The sequence below is a fragment of the Ixodes scapularis genome, unplaced genomic scaffold (assembly GCF_016920785.2).
Source record: "Ixodes scapularis isolate PalLabHiFi unplaced genomic scaffold, ASM1692078v2 PGA_scaffold2__306_contigs__length_199485367, whole genome shotgun sequence".
NCBI lineage: Eukaryota > Metazoa > Arthropoda > Arachnida > Ixodida > Ixodidae > Ixodes > Ixodes scapularis.
The window spans coordinates 171,511,230-171,532,876 of record NW_024609857.1 but is presented as its reverse complement, the minus strand read 5'-3'; the positions used below and the strand labels follow the sequence as shown (position 1 = coordinate 171,532,876).

General features: G+C 43.3%; 1 protein-coding gene across 3 annotated transcripts in view; it reads right to left on the bottom strand.

Annotated features, from left to right (window-relative positions):
• Positions 1–21,647, bottom strand: part of LOC8030315 (sphingomyelin phosphodiesterase) — a 116,325-nt gene that overhangs the window by 8,782 nt on the left and 85,896 nt on the right. For all 3 annotated transcript variants that reach the window (XM_029990504.3, XM_029990502.4, XM_029990503.4), the window contains 6 exons: positions 19,066–19,176; positions 11,296–11,376; positions 8,934–9,021; positions 4,797–4,879; positions 2,003–2,195; positions 1,045–1,235 (listed from right to left, as the gene is read on the bottom strand). In XM_029990504.3, coding sequence (XP_029846364.2) covers positions 1,045–1,235; positions 2,003–2,195; positions 4,797–4,879; positions 8,934–9,021; positions 11,296–11,376; positions 19,066–19,176 — 747 coding nt within the window. The remainder of the gene's footprint in view (positions 1–1,044; positions 1,236–2,002; positions 2,196–4,796; positions 4,880–8,933; positions 9,022–11,295; positions 11,377–19,065; positions 19,177–21,647) is intronic.

The window sequence follows — 21,647 nt, the reverse complement described above, 5'->3', positions numbered from 1 at the left end:
CGGCTTATTTGCGTCAGAAAACCTTCCGTGTTTCTTTCCGAAAATGAGGTTCGGTTCCTGCAGTCAAGAATAAATAACGTTGCCTAGTGTGCTTTTACCCACAATGGCGTGGTGCTTGGATGGCAAATTTGTTCATATGTGCGTTGACAGATAGATTACCATACTTTGCTCGCATTTTTCGGGCACTTTTTTTCGAATGGACTTCAGTTGCTATACTTCGTTTCGCCTAGACGCAGCCGAACCCACGAGCTGACGGCACCAATCAGACATCGTCAAAATTGCACCATCGGGTTTTCATGTCCTTTGTTATAGCCTCCTCTATACTCACCAAGCCTGGCAGTTCGACGACGGAGCCATAGAGTGCCCGGTCGCAGATTTTGAGAGCGAGGATCTGGTAGCACAAAGCGTCAAAGAGCCATTTCTCGGGAGACCTGGACGTCAGCGCACAGCTTTTGTAGCGGCGAGGACCCGAAACACACTTGTTCACTCGAGAGAAGTGTGTTTCGGCGTCTCGCCACAGCGGGGCGCCAGTCACGTGGCTCTCTTTTTATCCGTTGTCTGCCACTCCACCTTTTCCATTTCGGCGTCCACTTCTCATGGCGATCTGCCAGGCTCTGTTAGTATATAGGAGGCTATGTATTTTTTCATCATCTTTTGTACGTTTTGTGTCATTGCTGAACCAATATTAAATAAAGCAGTTCCAGTGATTTGCGCTTTCGACGCCGGTTGATTGGACCAATTGGCTGGTAGCGTCGGCTGCGTCTGCACTTAAGCTGAAACGAAGTATAGTACCGCTTTTTCCACCCGTATTTATATGTTGTCTTCGTCCGCGTTTACTGAGCTGTTTATTCCCACCATGTGCAACGTTTACCGACTGTCCGAATTTTCGACCCTAGGAAAGTTACACAGAGACCTCAGAATCTGCGCTCTCTTTGAGTCGCAGAGCGAGGCTGAATGAAGTTCCGAAATCCGCACTGGCTCTGCATGTTTGCGTGTGCTAAGTTCGACTCGTGCCGACTTGGCAAGTTCTCTCGAATCACTGACCGGTAGAAGCGGTCGAAGAGGACGTCGTCGTCCTGCATCTTCCTGAGAGTCCTGTCCCACTCCTGCGGCTGCAACGAGGCCATGCCGTAGGCGCTCTTGGCCGAGTATTCCGCTTTCCAGACGGGCTGGGCTTCGGGGCTGGCGTTGGCCTCCGTCAGGTTCATGATGTACGTTTCGTGGTCTAGCACCATCTGCGGGAAAGTCTCGGATAAGTGCTGCCTTCCCGCTCAACGCTCACTCCCTCGGTGAACTGGCTGTTTATTGTTTTCTATATGTTCGCGCAATACGGATAGCTTAGAGTTTAGCGTTAAATGTACGCGAATACTATCTAACTTTAGAGACACGTTTGCATTATAAAACGTATTATTAAGCAGTAATTGCGTATCGCAGCCACGAGGAACCATGCATACACTCCGAGTTCAAAATACGCCAGTTGATCTATTAATTTCTGAAATTGTCTCATGGGACATTCTATGCACTCTATGGCTGTGAGATAGGCAGGTTATTCTGTTTTTAACATAAGCTGTTCTACAATAAAGTCTGCTAATATAGGCACTTTAGGTCTCACCCTCTCCCAGTTGCACGGAAAAACAAAAACAGCGACTGAAACCACCGATGCTGCTTGCTTTTGTGAACCGCAGTCTGATTCTACACGCAATACTACAGTCGCTTCAATGTAGAATGGGTTCATATAAACCGTGAGTTGATCGAGGTAGATAAACAGCTATTAGCTGTTTATCTACATAAATATAAACACCAAAACACAAATACTACGCAAAAGCCGTACTCGCAACGTAAATAGAACAGTTGCAAGTATCGCAAAAGACCTCGCGCACAAACCGCCCATTGAATTATGGTAGCATTATGTACGCTCGTCATTGCTCCCGCAACGTCTAGCACGTGGAATGTACGATGCTGCACGACCATGCAAGAGGTTTGTTCGACAACTAGTACTCACCCAGGTGCTGTTGGGATAGTTTCCATCGATAGTGTACACACGGAAGGCTGGATGCCCCGAATTGAAAGTGGTGACGCTGGGTGCCAGGTAGGCCACGCCCATGGCCCGCTTGGGGTCTGTCGGGTCGTAGAATAGCTCGAGTTCGTCCATGTGTGTGTGCCCAAAGAACTGGCCGCGGACGGTGTCCTCGAACCTGCGGTCCGAATAGCAACAAAGTTTATTCAAGATTTGCATGCACAAAAGTTTTTTCGGGCCAGCAAAAAAAACAACAACAAAAAAACAGTCGTGCTTGGGGGCGGAACACGGTATTCAGCAAAAGCAATGAGAAGTTGTCAGCTCGAAAACTAGGAGCAAGAAAAATATTAAAAATTGAACATAATACTTAAGCGATCTATGTCCTAGCTCCATGTTTTTAAATCTAGTTTTACCCTCAAGTATTGAATTTTAAACACCCGTTTGTCAATATATATTAATAATATGGCACAAGGTACGCGCGAACCTATCTCCCGTAATTTGTATATATTTCTAGCATAAAGACTCGCTCCTGTTTGTGTATTTTTTTAAAGGAAACAAAAGACTATTTAATAATGTTTTACTCAAATGTTTAACCAGCGTAGCCTTTCCAAATACAACATATTTAATGCTCTTATTTTATCCTTTCCTAAATCATTATCTCATTTCGTACCATACACCGCATATGGTAGGAAATAAGTTATTGTATAAAATATAGTACCTGCCCTTTACATTCTTTTTAGGACATGCCTTATTCCCAGTCATACCATGACGAAAGATGGACTCTTCCAGCGCCAGGTGCTCCCCGCGACGCATCGACACATAAGCTGCTGTACGTAAACGGTACAAGATGTCAGATGAAACTCGAAGAAGCTCAGTGGCATTCTCCTGTGGAAACTCCGAGATAGGTGCCCATGAAACCAATGCCCAGCCGTGGTGTTGTACGTATAGATTCTAGGAATATAAAGTATGCCACATTTTAAACTTCAGTGCCCTCTAGTGGCTTGAAAACCAGTTTCGCTTTCGACAAACTAATACCGGTCACGAAGATGTGTTTCGTCGGGCAGCGTCCCTTTGACACATCAATGGCATAAAAATTTTGTTCTTTGACTGTCACAAAATTGTTTCTTGATTTGTTTCACTTTTGAGTGAGGACATAACTGACGACAACAAAGCGGCAACTCAGAAGCTCCGCGAATAAATTGTCGCCATAAAAACGTTTTGGCGCCAAACTCGCGAACTTGTTAGAAGAGCTTGATTGAACCACAGTCCGGAGTTATAATAATAATATCTGTGTGGTGTGTATGTTTCGAGAGCAGGACGTTAGTCAGCCTCAAAAGCGCCTGGTGTCTCAGCTGCAGATGACAAATTTATACAGTTCACTTCAGCCGCTAGCCTCGGGTCTTTAACTTACACCGCGCAGTAGTGATGCATGACCAGTTGCAAGAAACATGCTCATACAGATCCACAGGCAGGGGCGGGGATTGAACTCAGGATCCCAGAGTCCTGCAATGCGAATTTTCGCTCCACGCGCTTCAAACACAGCCGCTGTATCCAATTTCTGTAGTCGCGATGTACTGACGCCTAGAACTCAAAGGCCATATTTATTTTTTAGAACTCCGAAAAAAGACGCTGCCATTCACGTTCGCACCAGGCGTTCGGGTGCGAGGCCAGTTGGCGCTGCTTTGTTGCTGTCTTGCCGACAACACTTTGACTTTACTTCTACGGGTTCACCTTCCAGCACAACCAAAAAAGCACATCAAATTCGAAATGCATGCCGATCAAACAGGGAATGAAAACAGCAACGTCCGCGCTGGAAAGAAAAGGTGCTATTTTTTTGCTGCCTTCATACTAGGCGGTAGTTTCTCTCTCCCACCGCAGCTCGGTGGGGTCGCTATAACCTACAGCGCTTGAACGCGTTCTCGAAAGACACCTTAATTTCACCGTGTAGGCCTCCACTCATCGGGCTCCGAGACTGAATGGGAGAAATTTCAATACTAGCTAGAGCTACAGGAGGCCGTCCGCCAGCAGAAACTTATGCAGAACTCTTATTCGTCTCCTCAAAAAACGAATTTCCATAAACAAGCCTCTGCTTATCGTAAGCATGGAGTATTTCAATCAGCACACTACCGTTTTCTCATAGGAGGACATTGGCACACATTTGCAATCACGGTGGTCGGAACAGTTTTTCAGGGTTGGCAGTACTTGGAGGAATGGCGCTGTCGCTACCCCAAGCGGTAGAAAATCTATATTGCTTCTAAATCTCAACCTAAGACCGTAAGGGATGCCGCTGTCTAGCCCCGCCGTGAAATAGCATGGAAAACTCGCAGATGCAACCGACGCGCAAAATTAACGCAACAAAAAGAACAGCCTTGCCAACGGCCGCGAACGCTTGACGCATTCTCAGTCAAGCTCAACGAGATTCAGCCATTCATTACTGCGCCAACGTCTGCAGAGCCGCGCGTACGGTCTCCACACGCGGCCTCGTGAGCTCCCATTCCCGAGCCGCGCCAGTCTCAACACTACCACGTATTCTAATACACTGTAGCAGCACTGAAATCAGCGGCCCTTAGAAGCAAAAGACATCGGGGAACTCGCTCTTGGTGCGTGTGCCGCACGTTCCACAGAAATGGTTGGCAGAACTTTAGAGAAACGGGAAGTGTAAATTTGATCAAGCGTCCTAGAACAGTTCACTGTAGTTTTCGGTAGGCGATGTCGAAGCGCCGCTCAGTGGTTTTTTGGCAATTCAGTCTAACACGAAGAAATCAAAGACCACGCTTACCTAGAAATTATCCTGTGGTAGTTTTCGCTCCAGACCTGAAGGCAGTCGCCAATTCCAGGTGGGATGTGACCGATAATGTGAACCTGCACATTGCACAAGAGGTTAGGGCACCCACAGATGACATAATACATTATTTTTGTTATCTTTCCGCATCATAGGGCTGAGCAAAACTATTCCTAGCCTACGGACAGTAAGTCTCTGAACATGCTATAAATTGTATATAACGTTTGCCTATAAACATCATTTCATAAGCGCATATTATAAGATCATTGCTACCCTCGAAAAGATAGATTTTATTGATGCCGATTGGGCAATATTATTGCATCCTAACTGATTGAGGGGCAACCATATATTAGAATCTAAGATTCGCAGTTGGTAAATCATAGTAGGTATTTGTTGCATTTAAGCTTGTTCGACTTTCTTTTATATCGTTTCTGGTGTGGCACCTTCAGCGTCTTTGGTTGAAAAACTACGAGTAACATTCATACACTAAATAAATTGAATAAACTCAAGTTCTTATGTTTTTGCAGGCAAATTTAGTCTTGTGAAATGTTTTGCATAAGTGATCGGAACGAAAGCCGGCGATATTTTATATTTAAAAAAAATATAACGCCCACTTGCCAGAAAAAAAGCTTCAGCAGATCGCTAACCTGTTGGGGTTTTATTGAACCGAACGGCATTCAGGACGCTAATTCTGAGGCATTCATTGAATTGAGTGATTGGAAACACCAACGAATGAGCCATAATCTGGTTCTGCATTTTGGGAGTTCGTTCTTAAGAAAATCTGAAGCGTATTTTTCGGGTTTTATTTTCTACCTCAAATTCGGAGTTTGTCGGAGCATTCCTTCGCAGGCCTACAAAATTCGGAGTTTCCTTGGGTATACAGGATGTTTCCTTTAATTCGAAGATATTTTTTAAAGTTAGTGGGAGGCAAGTTCCGCCTTTACAATGTATTTATCAGGCTCAGCGGACATTAGGGGACCAAAATAGTCATGCTAAGTTAACTAACTAACTAAAACTTGCGAATTATTTTGTAATTTTTGGTTTTAGGGTTTTTGTTGAAATATCCAGTCTTGACGGCCAACACTATTAGAGTTCAAACCAAATAAAAAACATATCGGTAATGCTTTTCTAGGTAAAATCGATCAAATTTCGCATTTTTTCGCTTCATTTAAAACTTTACAAAGAGAGCGCATCTAGCCTTACACACAATGACGCTTGGGAAAATGACGTAGTCATTTTGGTCACGTCGTCACTTGTGACGTCGGCGCACCTACTAAGGACACGCAGCAGCGATAGTGACGACATGATTTCGACGACGACGTCAGTCTTCCATGCTCCACTGTGGGCTCGCAACGCCCTTTTTGATTACAGTTTTTATGGCAGGCAAAAAAACTCGAATATGTATCGGCTAATATCTAAAAAATCATAAGATTTTCGCAAATATTTTTTTTTAAACTTCATTTGGGCTTTAATTATAATTTTTGTAAATATTGAAAATATAATATGGCCCCTAAGAGTACTAATTAAAAAGTTAATATAGTGGTTTAGTTAATATGACATGTCACCATGAGAATTATCCCCTCGTCAAATGTCCACCGAGCCTGATAAAGGAAACACTCTTTTGACTTAGGGTGCCTCAACACTCTAGGCCACCCTAGTCTGACTCTCAAATACACCATATTTTATTTTTAGTCTGTTCCAATTAAAATTAAACACCTTGTATAGTGTCATTCGTCTAGGTAGAGGAAAGTAGAAGGCAAATGTACTGAAGCAGTGTTTTTTTTTTATTGACGACTCAATAAAAGCCGTGTTTATTTTGTATCGTCTTAATTAATTTGTCAGAAATAGGGGCACAATTAAACACTTACTTCTCTGGAGACAAGTTTTCTAGCTGGTTGTACCAATTCGAATTCCGGTACTCAGCGAGGCGTATGGTGCTTCCTTTATTAGTCGGGCTTACTTGCAAGTGGCAAAACTTGCAGCCATAAACGATCATTCTTTAGAGATACGTGCAAAGCACCCTAGTAAAATGTATTCTCTGATCCAATCAGTCGAAAGTTTTCGCTTCCTGCCCATCGCGCGCTGGTACTGAAAATTAAGTTTTGACCAAATCAGGAATCCCTGTCGTCAACACAGGTGGGTCAAATGAGCGTGTATATAAGTTCAATCTTCAACAAAAGGAGGCCAGAGGAATGCCAGGCTCGGAAAGAAACTTGTTAAAAAACGGGGCTGAGCCCTCGTCAAAAAAAATGCGTATTAAAAAAAAAAACAAAAAAAAAACGACTGAATTGATTACCGATTTTGATTTACACAGAGAGGTCACCCTCTTTGTGTGATAAGGGTTCGTAGAGATTCGTTTCTGGTACTAACAAAAAAAGTGACAAAAAAAAAACAAAAAAAAGTGACAAAAAAATAGCTGTGAAAGTTGTTTAAGGATTCCAGAAAAATCTTAATAGTCGAGTTTTTGCAATAGGCAGTCCCCAAATTATTTTTTTCCTGAAAAATCCGAAACCGCAGTATTTATACCAGTGAGTATTTTTCGGGATTTATCAGATTTACCGAAAACCAGAACGACTTGAAAAAACAAATTAAAAAAGGGGTTATGAACTAGTCTTCTCAAAGAAAGAAATGCTGTCCTTGGCGAAATGGGAATTATCCTTGTTCGAGGTGTCACATCCGTCCGTGTCAATTAATTTGTCCAGAACATTAAACCTCTCTGTAGAGCCTCAAGCCACAGACTCGCCATCGAACCTTGTCTGTAATGTGTGGTTGGTCTTCGTCCCACGAATGTCGTCGTAAAAACAAAACGAACATTTTTTCTGCCTTCTTACCGGAAGTCCAAACTCGTTCGCGAAGAGCGGTGGTACGGCTTCCGGCTGGGGAAGCCGCAGCGTGTCAAAACAGGGAAGTTGCTTTCTGGTTAGATCGGGTCACTTCCTTTTGGTTACCATTTTCCGACAAGTGAGAACTCGCGATTTCGTTTACTTTCTGTTCCTCCGGGTCATTGAAGGAAATACGGCCACAAGCGCGAACACATAACTTTGGCAGCTTGTTCAATCTAGTGCAATATAATTTCCTTCCGGGATGTTCATTGGCAGCATGCGACACCAAAACAGTGCGCGCCGCACTCCGCATTGGCATCAAGTTGGTGACGCATGACAACGGCGGCTTGAGCGTCGCGTTGTGCTCGGACGCGGCGTCTGCTCTTTCACTTTCCAATGCGACCGCCACGTCCGTCTCTTACCACGTCCTTTTTTCTCAATCTCACGCCGAACTAAATATTTCGTTCTTAATATTGGTCAACCTACTAACGTCCAGCGTTGCAATGTTTGTGTCCTGAATTGATTCAACCCGCAGGACTTGCTCGAAGTTTAGATTTAATAGTGTCTTCGCAGTGTAACTCAACTCCAGCTTTTTTGTGTGTGTGTGTGTATTTGTACCTACAAAGTGTTTGTGCGTTCGATGACGCTATTGCGACTACTACAGGATGATATTCATCAGTTTTAGTAATTGATAAAAGATCTATAAGAATTAATTTTCGCTTTTCCTTTTATCAGGTTGCATTTCACTCGCTGGAGGATTGAACTCAGCTTCAAGAAAATGGAAGGATGGTGGCTGTTTTCTTCAGCGCATGAAAACACCGTGTTTTTAATTTTCATCTATAATGTAAAAGAAATTATCGCCGACCGTGCTCCCCAACATTTTTTGTAGCGGGATTTTCAAGTAAGCTGACGAAGATTAGAAACAACTGAGGCAATTCTTGCTGTCATTCCGCTGCCACACACAATACGCACGCGATATGACACTGCTAGGAGCCACATCATTGCGCCGCCCACCGTCTTTCCGCACGCATCTAACAACCCATGCTATAAAGAACAAGGCCTAGAATTCATAATTAACCTACTCATGCCGCGTGCGACGAGGACAGTATAAAATGTGGTTAAAGATGCACGACAAAATAATATTTGCAGAGGTGTCACTTGGTGCCCACTATAATTAGGAACATCTTTATCATCAAGGTCTTTCTTTCTTAGCATACTGTCCGTCACATCTAGTGTAATTGTGGATAGAGTCTCCCGATTCAAACTACAATCCCCTCGTATTTCATGGCATTTGAAACTTATGGGCCGGCACCTTCTCTCCTTGGATCTCTGACTCCTGGAGCTGTTCGACGAGCCACAAAAGTTCGTCGGCAGGATCTGTGGAATTCAGCAGCAGCCACCTGCAGGGAAGCATGTGCAATGAATTAGCTAGACAGGTCTTGTTGCTTCCTAATTCAAGCATCAAAGGTTCCCTCTGCGACATTTGCATGCGTCTCGAAGGTGAAAAGTAAACTTTTGACCAAGTGGATGACGCTATCACCTATACCCTCTTTCACCAAGGATTCTGATGACAAGTTAGGAAATGCATTTATAATAATATAGATAAATGTACATTTTCTTACAACAGCGTTTACACTAACGCGTCGAACCCACTCTAGACTGTAAGCTAAAATTCATTTCTTAACATATTGTGCTGCAATTTAGTACACAGGTCCGGTTAAATGGTGTAAATTTCAAGTGAAAATATCCACAAGTAAACCTAACTTGTTAAAAAAAAACATAAGCTACCGTTTTGAGCAATCTACGGCATTATTTGCAGACTACCATGGCGATGCGCAACCCAATATGAGATAGCACAAGATACCAAAGGATGCGTCGTCTTAACCGATCATCTCCCTACAAAATAATTGGTAGGACCGAGGTAGCTAGATACCTGTTTTCTTATGTAATTCATTCAAATGCAATTATGGCGCTTTTAAATTTTTAATCAGAACATTTTCAACATAAATATATCTGGGTGGAGGAAGTTAACTCTAAAAAGGAAGTATTTCAGCGAAAATTCCAAGAAAGGTTCAGACCAACGTTTCAAAACCTGCTTGGTTTCTTCATCGCGGGAGACTAAATCGCGTGGAGCAGCAGCAGCTTCTATATTCTTAGTTGATAATAACTAATAAGGTATTTATTTTCTATACAGACTGTTTCTTGGTAATTGCCATCGTGACGCGACGCAATCCATTAACATACACCAATGGCAACGGTTTGGGAGATCTGTTCATGTCCCGGCGTGTGCTGAACGGGCCATGATTTCACACATTCAGTAGACGCCCGGAAAAATAAACAGGTCCCTGCGGACTTTGTCATCGGTGTATGTCTATGAATTTCCCCACCTGACGACAGTAATTAAAAAGAAACCATCTGTATAGAAAAAGAAGAAATTTCGAGTTATAATGAACTAAGAAGAAGATAAAAGCAGCTGCTACTCAACACGGTTTAGTAATCCCTCATAAAGAAACAGAGCAGGTTTTAAAATGTTGAGCGGAACCCTTTAGGAATTTTGGTTGGAGTATATTTTTTTTTTTAAATCTAGCTTTGAAAAGTTTACATTAGAGAGACGTGCACCGCACTGAGGAAACTGTTATTGTATCATCATACCAACTATACCAGCTCACCACCCTTCTGTAGTTAAAACTTTCGGGAGGTCGCCTGCGAAACTCGGCGCTTGCGCACACTCGACTCTTCCTATATCTGTCGGCAGCATTTTACAGGCAACACGCACCGTCTACGAATGCCGCAGTAGATCGCCCAAAACAGGCCCTTCTTTTTCTCTTCTATTGAATGACGTAGGTTAAGCTCTTGATATTTTCAAAACAATCCTCCACAACCTTTCCCCACCTCTGTAGTAAATTACAGCGCGATACATCAAAAAGTCGATTTTTGCGAACGTCTCAAATGGGTTCGAACATTTAGTGTGCTCAAACTTACCTGTTGTGACCAAACTTAAACCAGATATGTACGGCTGCCGGCACGCTGATTTAGATGGGGAGCATGATGTTTGTGCTTTGCGCAAGAAAACAAACAAGACAGCACTTTTGGAATGTGGAATCACCTACCCGGAACAATAACCATGGTATTCGATATCCTACATTTTGGAAGTGTCATGCGTAATCTATTTTAACAGTTTTGCAAGATTACTTAATTGCAGTCGCACTTGCACATTTTGTTGTACTTCTATTTTTTCATGTAACTCGCTCCTAGCTGTAATGTTTCTGGCTCGGACAGTAAACAAAGAAACTAGCAAACAAACAAAATAACCAAGTAACGTATGATTACATAAATAAATAGAAAGAAATGTCTGAATTTTATGAGATTGGAGGTCTACTACTTTAAGGACATGTGCAGTTCCGCTTGTTTTCAAAGTGAATTACTGCCTTAAAAAGAAAGAGCGGTAGTATTAAAAGAATGTGCACCTTTTTTCATGACATAACTTGGTTGTACATGGCATATCGCGATCAAAAAAATTCATAATATACATGATAAAAATAAAGAAAATTTAGGTATTTTGTTTTTCTTCATAGCAGTTTTTGAAAAACAAGGGAACCAAAACGAGATACAAGTAGTGCACAAGGTGTCGTTCGTAGAAACTAAATCTACGAGCGGAAACCCCCGCAACATACCAGTTCAAACTGTTGCAGTAGTTCATGTTCAAAGAAACGATCTTGAGTCCAGGGAAAGCTTTCGTTGCGTAGAAACCTCCTCTGAAATAAGAACATGTTCATTAAAACTTGGACACCCGCACAAGACTAAGTTTGAACAATAACGTCTCTTTCAGCGTCGAAAAATTATTTGATCACTGAAATGTCTACATTTTGGTATTTTTATTGTGAAAAAATAGTTTCCCTCGAAAATTGAAAGAGGGCATAAGTAAACATAACTGTCAACCGAATGATGAAAGGGCCGTCAAGCGACTTCTTTTGTTTCACTAAATACTTCCCCGAATGAATCCTTCACGTTCACAAAATTAAAAAAAACACAGTAGTCAATCTCTCAAGCCACTAGCATTCGCAACACAGAAAAGGATTAAAAAAATACGGGTTGTGTTTATCCCCTCAACTCGCAGCCAGAACATGTGACACGCGACCTAGTAAATATGGCGTGCATTTCCGTTTTCTTTAATCATAGCAATGTTTTGTGGTTAGCAATGCGCGCGGCACATGCTGTGTTCCGGGCATGGCAAGAGTTGGGCTATTCCGGACATGGCAGTGCTTGTACACGAGTCTCAGCCCGAGTGCTCATGCAGAGCATGTAATTGTAGCCGAAACCAAGCCGAGGGCTCATACAGCGCGTGCTCCTAGGCAACTCGCGAGCGCTAGTCAACTGTGGACCTGAGGTTGTTCCCGATACTACACAACATAGTGATACCTACGACTATGTTATGCAATTTATTAAAAGAAGACATTCATGTTCAAAAGGGCCGTTTCGAAAGAAGTTCGCATTTCGAAGAAAGAGGCTGATTTCTTATGTGAAGCGAGCGACCTGGTAGCGTCTCCTCCGTTGCCCAAAGTTACGTCACGTGTTATTCTGAGTAAAAACGTTTTTTTTTTTTTTGGTCTAGGTTTTTGGTTACAAAATGTGTCGGTTCTTGTACCGTTCATTGCTTTAATCACAGCCGCCAAGATTTTGTTTTTATGACCCGGAAACAAAAAGAAGAAACGTAAAAAAATATAGTTTATGAAAGTAATGTCGACGCTTGCGGCATACCCCCGCCTTAGAAAGGCAAGAAGGCTTCTTTTGACGTCGACGGCAGCTCTATTTTCTAACTAAAAGCTGCGATCATACGCGTACGAGTTTATAAGTAATGGTGAGTGGCTTTGACCTTCTGGTATAAGCTCTTAACTAGCCGCTTCCCCTTAAAGTTATGATGCTGATCCTGCCGTGGTCAAGACCATAACACGACTATTTACAGCAGGAGAGAAATGTGTCTGTCTTTTGTTTTCTTTTCTAGACCATGAGCTGAATGAATTAAAACTCCGAATAAAGATTTCTTATAAAAGCTAATTGACCTACAAAAAATCAAGGTTTTTTTTTTTGTATCTCGGTAATATATATGTACTAACCGGACGATGAATGCTGGAATATGAGTACTTAGTTGAAAAAAACCCAAGACTACGGGAAAAAACCTCGAGACTGCGGGGAGAGGAAAACCCCGAGACTGCGGGTAAACGACACAACACTAAATCGCTGCTTTCAGGAACGGCATATCAATATGATTTAAATATAGTATTTGAAAAGAAACTAGTTTACCCTTCGCGGGTAGTCCTGTACGCTGAGTCGCTCGAAGTTATTTCGGCCTTGTTCCAACATTTAGTCAATTTCACTCTAGGGCAAAGATTCTGTACCTTGGAGTTCGAAAACCTACCAGCGCCCACCGTTAGTCTATCTGTGTTGTCCCGTGAAATACTCCGCCGGAGTAACTGAGGTCCATTCGAGTAAAATTTGGAGCGCAGCCTTCGTAACCTCCCGGCTCCCTCGAAGATGTTCAGATAACGAGATGGCTATATCATTGATAAAAGAGCTCGGTCGAGTATCGCGGTCGGCACGCACGGCTCGATCAACCGATATCGGGAGTTTCGCCTCGGGCATGCCATCTCATTTGTTGCGTTGACGTAAGATGAGGAGGAAATGCCATAAAGAACGTAGCTCATTCAAGCGGTCAATTTTTTTTTTAGAAAAGCACGGGTGCACTAAAGAAGACCTGGCGTGACAATTGAATTTTGTAAAAAAATTGAACGCATCTCTACAAGCTCGCTGACCCGAAAAATTTGCCAAATGTTCGTCAAAAACGGAACAAAATTAGCTAAAACATGGAAGATCTAAATTTTCTCGGCGCTCCGACGTACGCGCTACGCACGAGCGGGATCTTGTCGCCGCGCGTACGGAGAAGAAAACTGACAAGGTGACCGCGAACTAACTCGTAGTTCCTGAATATACACGAGACAGCATAAATACTGCTAGCGCCTGATCTAAAACAAAATACGGCGTGCAAGTTTGTCTGCTGCTGGTGCACAACGTGCTCTTACTTATCCCTCGGAGGCGCCCAGGTGAGTTTGTTTCACTCCGACTTGACTGAATGATGGCACGAGCCTGGCTGCCTCGTCGCGCATTTTCTATAATGGCCTCCAGTGACGTACTTTCGGTTTTATTTTTATTTTAATTTATTACAACGATCTTTTGTTCCACTTTTTTTTTCTTTTTCTTTTTTTTTGTATCTTTCTCTTGTTGCCTTTCTTGCTTCGATCTTACGATTTTCATATCCGTTCATTTCGCAATGTAGCAAACAGGATTTAGGCGCCGGTCAACCTCATTGTTTAATAAACGCCTACTTGTATCTCTCCTTTGATTGTGATGCCCCTCTTTGCGTTTCCGTGAGCCAAAGGCGCATTTTAGAACACTCGCTATTCGTACAACACAGTCATACGTTAAAGGAAACTTAGACCCAAGCGCGGCAAGTATAGGTCCACGACGTCAGTTGGGTTCGAAGACGCCGAACGGGGGCGTGGCCATGGCCTTCGCGTGACATAGTTGACGAGCTGCCAAGCGGGCCACGCCCGTTGGTCAAACCTTTCGTCTATCTGTAGCTCTGCCATCGCCCATTGCTCGGCGTCACCCGACTGTAGTCGGTGCAGAATTGCCGTGACTCCCCGGCGGAGAGCTACACTACGGAGGACGGGGGGGTTCTCATTACGACAGAATTGAATGCAGCTAACAGCCTGGAAAGGCATGTGTAGTGGCACGCTTTTGTCAAAGGAAAATGTGTCCTATGAATGGGAACACAAGTATGGTGTGAGACAATATTTTTCCTTTGCTTTTTTTGTCTGACAAAATGTAGATGCAACGGAGCAGTCTGATCCGCGGACTACACTCGGTGTGCCTAGGTGGATAAATCATGTCAAATGTCCCGTAACCAGAAAAATATACTTTCTATAACCTTCGAATGAGCGATGCTGATATCAGATATATTTGTTTGTGCACTAAATAACATTGACAAAGAGAGCACGACTTTGTTTTGCCAAACATGTAGTAAAGTTCAAATACATATGCGATGAGAAGTTGGCTGTAGGCTCACGTTCGCGTCGTTTCACATCGCGACTGCATTCATCGTCGATCACCGGCTCACTTCCCGTATCTATAGAAATTAGTTTTGCGGGAAGTTCGGAAAGGCGTAGAAGATATGTGTTGCGGTAAAACGTTATCCCGACCATTTGCATGAATTCCCAACAGTCGGCGTGAGCTCATCGGCACAGTTTCGCAGTTTGCTCTGACTGTCATTTATTATCAACAGTATTAAATTTTATCAGCTACAAATGAGCCCAAGATGAGTGTATTCCACTATGCTGGTTGTTTTGATTTTAAGCCTTTTCGCTGACTGAAACAAAGGGAAATACCGGCGATCGCTCGTTAGTGCGAGATTTGTCGCGCCTTGTGTCGTACAGTCACCGCTTTACGTACACCACATATGCGGATAATCAACTTTATAGGTCATCGTTATCGCAGATCTTGCACTCGTGCGTAAAAAGATTTCATTCTTCCGAAAACCGGCTTTGATGTCTACATTCACTAGCCTGTTCCAAAAACGATCAAGTATAGAGAGTTATCGTGTTTGGCGTTCTCTGGTTTTGTTGTATTCAAAGGTCCACAATTGCATAGGGCAAAAAACACTGGATTCAAGAGCCACGCTTGATTTCCATTGAAGTTGGAACCCAAATCGCGCTGTTTTGATGACGTTGATGAATCTGCTACGGAACACGCGCATGTCCACAATATTGTATCTGAACCTTTTAGAATTTATCCTAGGTGTCTACTGCCTTACATCGTCTTTAGCAAAGGGTCACATATATGTCACCCGCAGTTTAAAGCACATGTAACACGAACTGCATAGTGAAAATCGCAACTCGCAACTACGCACACGTCGCACCCAAGTCGAGCAGCACTGTCTATACCTCGTTTCAGCTTGAATCCATACGTAGCGGTCGCTACGTGGTTAAGGGACAAGAAAGCGCAAGTCACTAGGCCTTTTGCGTTTCTGATTGGTTCAGCTGTGATAGAGCACGTAAAGACACATGCTGAACACCATGATGGTGCGTTTTCGACGCCGTCTGATTGGTCCCCTCAGACGGTAGCGTCGGCTGCGTCTAGACTTATGGTGAAACGAAGTGTAATAAGATAATAGATGGTAGTCCTAACAGACTACCATCTATTAGGACTAACTACGGAAAACAAATGATCAATTTTCAGGTTTCCCAGCTTCTAAATGCTGTTGGTAATAATTTCATAATTACTACAAATCGAACTACATTTAAAAAAAGTCTACGCTCCTTTTTGATTGCCACTGAGTTGATAATTCTATAGATATGTTGAAATACATTTTTTTTTTTAATTTTAACCCGCATTTTTTGTGCATCCGCTTTTATTAAAAATCTTGTATACCTTGTGATCACGTTTATATTTTAATTTTATTGTGTGGACAATGCCAGATTGCTATTTTTATATGTGCCGGGAATTTAGGAATGTATTCTAGCTTCTTCACTTTTATGGTTTATACCGAAGTGCTTTTCTTACTTTTATTTATTTCGTTTTTGCTTGATGTATTGTATTACTTTTTAATCTTTGTTTTTATGACAATGTTAAACAACATCAATGTGTGCTAGTATTCATTCTTTACAATTTTATGTATGCATCCATTTTCTCTTGAGTGTATGTATGTGTGTATCCGTTATATCTTGTATAAGTATTTTTTTCTCTTGTCGAAGTTTTACCTTAATTGCTGTTGCTGCTGGATTTTGCCCCCCCCCCCCCCCCCCCCCATTGGACCTTGGTGCCCAGTCAGGCGACACGATCGCCTTTTGCACCAAGGTACCATTTCAAGGAGTGTGTACCCCTTGAAAGAAAAAATAAACTGATTGATTGATTGATTGAAGGTTTCAGTAAAAACCTGCAGAACTTCACAGATGGTGAGTTTTTATTTTTATTACGAAATAAAACTACGCAGTATATATTTTAATTGATGTAGAAAGGCGTATAAATTGCATGAATTCGCGATATCTAGCTCGCTCCGGCGCATTTTCAATGCTGTGGCAAGTACCCGAGTCACGACAAAACCAATCTGTTTACCACTAGAGGCACCCTGTTCGGCGCTCGAGTTACGTCCTCTCGTTTCTACTGCCAAAGCGAATATTTAAGGAAATTAAGAACGTTCTGTATAATTAGAGCCCCTCGCTTTCAGGTTCTTGCACTTTTCGAAAATAAGGGGTAAAAATCGGGCGGTATTTTTCAAGCTCGTAAAAGAGTAGAAATCGGGTGTTTCTAGAAAAAAATTCGGAATTCCTTTCTTTTCGGGTTATATCCAAAACTTTATAATTATAGTTGACAATGGTATTGGTCGGTTTTAGTACATTGAAAGTTTCATTTCCGCAAACGAGCGATTGATGTAGTTAAATTAATTATGCTGCGCGTACTGTTATACTGCCGGAAGCTCGTCAGCTCCAATGGGTGCCCGGTCTATTACTGTAGATTACAATTTAGTCAGTGCAGTAAAACCGCTAGCCTGTGGGTCTTTAGCGTTCACCACGCAGTAGTGATAAAAGACCTCACGCCGCTACGATGCTTATTCACATCGAAACGGGGAGGGGTTGGGATTAAACCCAGAATCTCTGGGTTCTGCAGCGCGAGCGTTCGCTCCAGGTGCTCCGCTCTAGAGTGTGCTAGACTGGAGTGTGCGCTAGCCACTCGGGCACATATCCCCCTAATTGATGTCCAGAGAATCGGTTCTGGACATTTATCTTTTTCCACATTTCTGTTGACATACATAATCATATGCATGCGCAGAATTTCTGTCCCGATAGTAGACATGTCCAGTTTTCAGACATATCTTACCTGAGGTAATGTTTTCGCAACATCAAAGGTCAATTTGCAACGCACAAAACGTCAGCGCGACATTCGGTAGTCTGGGAAAGCGCTTTCTCATTGAAATTGTCTTCGCGACCATGTTTTTACAAGTTATTGCTTGGAGAGTGGTGGGCACTAAAGTCCCTTGATACTTCTTTTACAAGTAACGACAAGCAATACCAATGACAAGGCACATTCCAGTGAACCAAAATGCCGGCATTCACTTCAAACCTCTGCTGTGCGCCGCCATTCGCTTCCTGAAACCTGCACCGTCAGGCAGTCGGTGCTTCAAAGGATGTCGCTACTTGTAGCACGCTGTTATCTAGGGACTTTAGTGGCCACGGTAAGCTTCGCAACACGATGCCTAACCCACTTGTCTTCGCCTGCTTGCCGGTACTGCTCTTTCGAGCGATGGGCGGCTGCGTGCATGACGTGGCTCATGCGCCTTTCAAGCTTCCCGCGTCCGAAGCATGCATTCTGGGACATGCGTTGTCATCAGCACAAGATGTTGGTATCTACACGACATCAGCTTCGGTGCACCCATGGCTCTCAACTTCGTCACTTCAGGCCGATCAGCACCAACGAGAGCAAAACCCCCGTGTGCTATAAAAGACATGAAGTGACTGCCCTGTGCCAGCAATGGGCACGGCACGCTTCGCGACACGATGCCTAACCCACTGAGAGAACGAGGTTTCTTTCAATTTAATCCACGCATTGGGTTTCCGACGACCTTGAATTGCGTTTCGACGCAAACCTAATTCGGATGGTGCGATTTCCCTCGCTAATTCGCAGCTGCGACGTCAGTCAGCGAAGCTTCCCCCTGGTTTTGGTTGCCACACAAGCGACGTCGCAATCGCGAAATCCTACATCAAATCGTACCATTTGAATCAGGTTGGAGCCTGCAACGAAGCAGCAGAAAAAAAAAAAATGAAAGACGTTTACAATTCCCTGTAACGTCGAATTAGCGCACAGCTCCAATTCGGAGAGTTTGTCCCACTAACATTAACGGGGAAATTTTCCGCCAAATTTAGCAGGGAAATTGTCCCGCTAAATTTAGCGTGGAATTTTTTCCCCTAAATTTAACTGGGAAATTTTTCCGGAAAATATAGCGTGGAAATTTTTCCGCTAAAACTAGCAGGGAAATTTTTTCGCCAAATTTAGCGGGGAAATTTTTCCGCTAAATTCGACGGGGAAACGTTTCGGCGGGAAAATTTAACCATAAGGCATCGCACGGTTACGCCGACGGCGACGCCGACGCCGCTCAAGCAGGAAACGGGCGAATAAGAGCTGCGCTCTAAAAATGCAGCTCCGTTTCTTATTGATGTCATTCTGGTCCTTGCAGGCGCGTTCGTGCAGGTGTTTGGCAACGCAATGTGTTCGCGCTTAAAGCCCATTTTAGGGCCTCCTTAACCTGAAACAAGGTGCCCGTTAGGAGGAGGCTCTCTTCGACAAATCATGTTTTTCCAAAAGCACGCCTGGCGTATGTTGCCGGTGGGACTGACCGCTTGAGCGTGATGGCCGTAGATTCCGGCAGCCAGTGGCTCCACTGCTCGACCAGGGCGTCGTACAGCCAGGAGATGGACATGTTCCCCTTCACTTCCGGCAGCGGAAAGCTGAGGGAAGGACACAACACCGCTTCGGTGAGGACGCTCTCGATGACCTTCTCGGATGGGTGCAAACTAAATGTATCTTAGAAAGAAGGGTTAGCTTCAAAGCACGAAAACACTCGGTGTTTTCAGCACGAAATGTGTGTATGGGATGGATTTCATATAAAATACGTCACTCCCGAGTGTGGCCAAAAAGCTTCACACGGAGGCGAAAGAATCTTAAAGAATACTCATCTTGTAGCAAGCAGTGCATAAGCACCCAAACATAAGTAATCCTTAGTCATAATTCGCAACTTCCGCTACCTATACCGGGAGCACCGGTGCCGATCGAAAGGGCTGTCATCTGGATAAGCGTCGTAGAACCGCAGTACGAGGCTGGGTCTGCGACGGGTAAGGAATTCTGGCTTCGCTAATGCGAGCACTATTAAAATATCTTACTTTATTTCAGGGATGGGCAGTATTTCAAATACAAGTATTTGAAATACGTATTTCAAATACTTTGTGTATTTTGCATTTGTATTTAATTACAAATTGGGTAATGTATTTGACGTGTGTATTCAAATACTAAAACGGGGGTATTTCAAATACAATTGTAATTAAATACAAATCTGTGGGCGAAAATACATCCCTCAAATTTATTGTCACGACAATTCTTGTTTTTATGTATGTGGTTGTAAGATAGAGTCGCCATCCTTTATTCGGCCATGGTGATTTTTTTCTTTTTCGCCTCCGGCTTTATTTTAAAGGCACTCTCCAGAGCAGGAAGAAAACTACGTTCTGCGCCGAACGCGGTGTCTCTCAATCAAGCACAAGCGTTTAGTGACTTTGTGATTACGGTGCTAGTCCAGGGCAAGTATAGTGACGAAATCGACGTTCACAGAAAGACTGCCTAAATAAGTGCCTGTGACAACTTGTGATGCTTTCGAGCCTGATTTCCATTCATATTTTTGCCCGGAACATTCTAAATGCGCGGGTCGTCCAGATTTTCGTAACTGGTGCGAGGTGCTACAATAAAAAGTTATCTAGCTAGTGCTGCGCGTCTTGGTCGTCTCGGTTCTTTGTTGGTCTATACCAAAACGTAATCGACAAAAAAAAAAGCTGCTTGAATGTCTACTTTTCTCACCTATTACGTCCAAGCTGATTACATTTTTTTGTGATTATATTTCTATTACGTTACTAGAGCCTCCCGCACGAACTCACGAGTGTGCGATGCAAAATTAAAATGAGATACCCAGAAACTCCTTGCAGGTGCTCTGAAGTCGCTGACGCAAATTCTTGGGAATGTATTTGGAAAAGTATTTGGAGGACGCGAAATACATTTCCTTGTATTTGTATCTTGTACTGAAATGTTTTTTTGGGAAATGTAATTAGATTTGTAATTAAATACATTTTTGACGAAGTATTTTGTATCTGTATATCGATATATACTTGCATGTATTTTGCCCATCCCTGCTTTATTTTTTTTTTTTTTCACATCAGGAAGGCGTAGGCAAGAACCTTTATCGTGAAGCCGATCCTCCTAGAGTTTGGAAGCGCGATTCTCACACCGCGGTACAACCATCGCTGAAAGTTGCGAATTGAACATACATAATCATAGTTTGGCTTAAATATTTGTAACAAGCGAGATTTACCACGCCGCTCAACGGGAATGAAACCCCGGACCGCGTGAGATGTAACCTAATGCCTCTGGTGAGCATCACAAGGAGGAAATGAAAGGGAGTGCAAAGAGCGGGACATGTACGACCCGAAGGTAACCTGCTAAGCAGGTGGCAGGTTACCGTCGGAGCACGCAAGTGGTCTTCGAATGGCAAAGCTTAGCTCGTCACGTAATGTTGCTCCTACGTCACGATCACGAATAATTAACGCAGGTTCGTAGGACATCTCTGGTTAACACACACTCTCGCACAACAGCTACGCTTTTTGTTTTCTTTTCCTTTTTTCTGTCTGCTCATGGCAACCCGCAGGTTATATTGAAAGTTTTACTGCAATGAAGATGTCAATATTCACGAAGTTTCCGTTTTTTTTTGTACCAGACTGTTTATTGTACCAGACTGGCGCATGCGACATCCCGTTTGAAAGTGTGATTTTCCCCTTATTGCGCGGTTACTATATTCGTATTTCACGAAATGTTGATCGCAGCGAGCGAGTCCCGTTGAGCACGCTTCTTACCAAGCACATGTGCACTGCGGAGATGCATCCGTGCTTTTTCCCGAGCACGGATGCAACCACTCCGTGGTGCATCCGTGCTCTGGAAAAAGCGCACTCAACGGGGCCATCCCGCCGAAGTCAACAAATATCGAATAGCGTATTATTTGAAACCATTATTCAAAAATTCAAACATTGGAACACTCGTCAATTAAAACATACTCCTCACACACTCCACTCCTGAATTAATTTAAATTCTGATGAATGCGCGTGAGTGCGTCGACCCAAAGCTTCCCGTAACTAAGCAGATGAGATAACCCGCGCGTAATGCA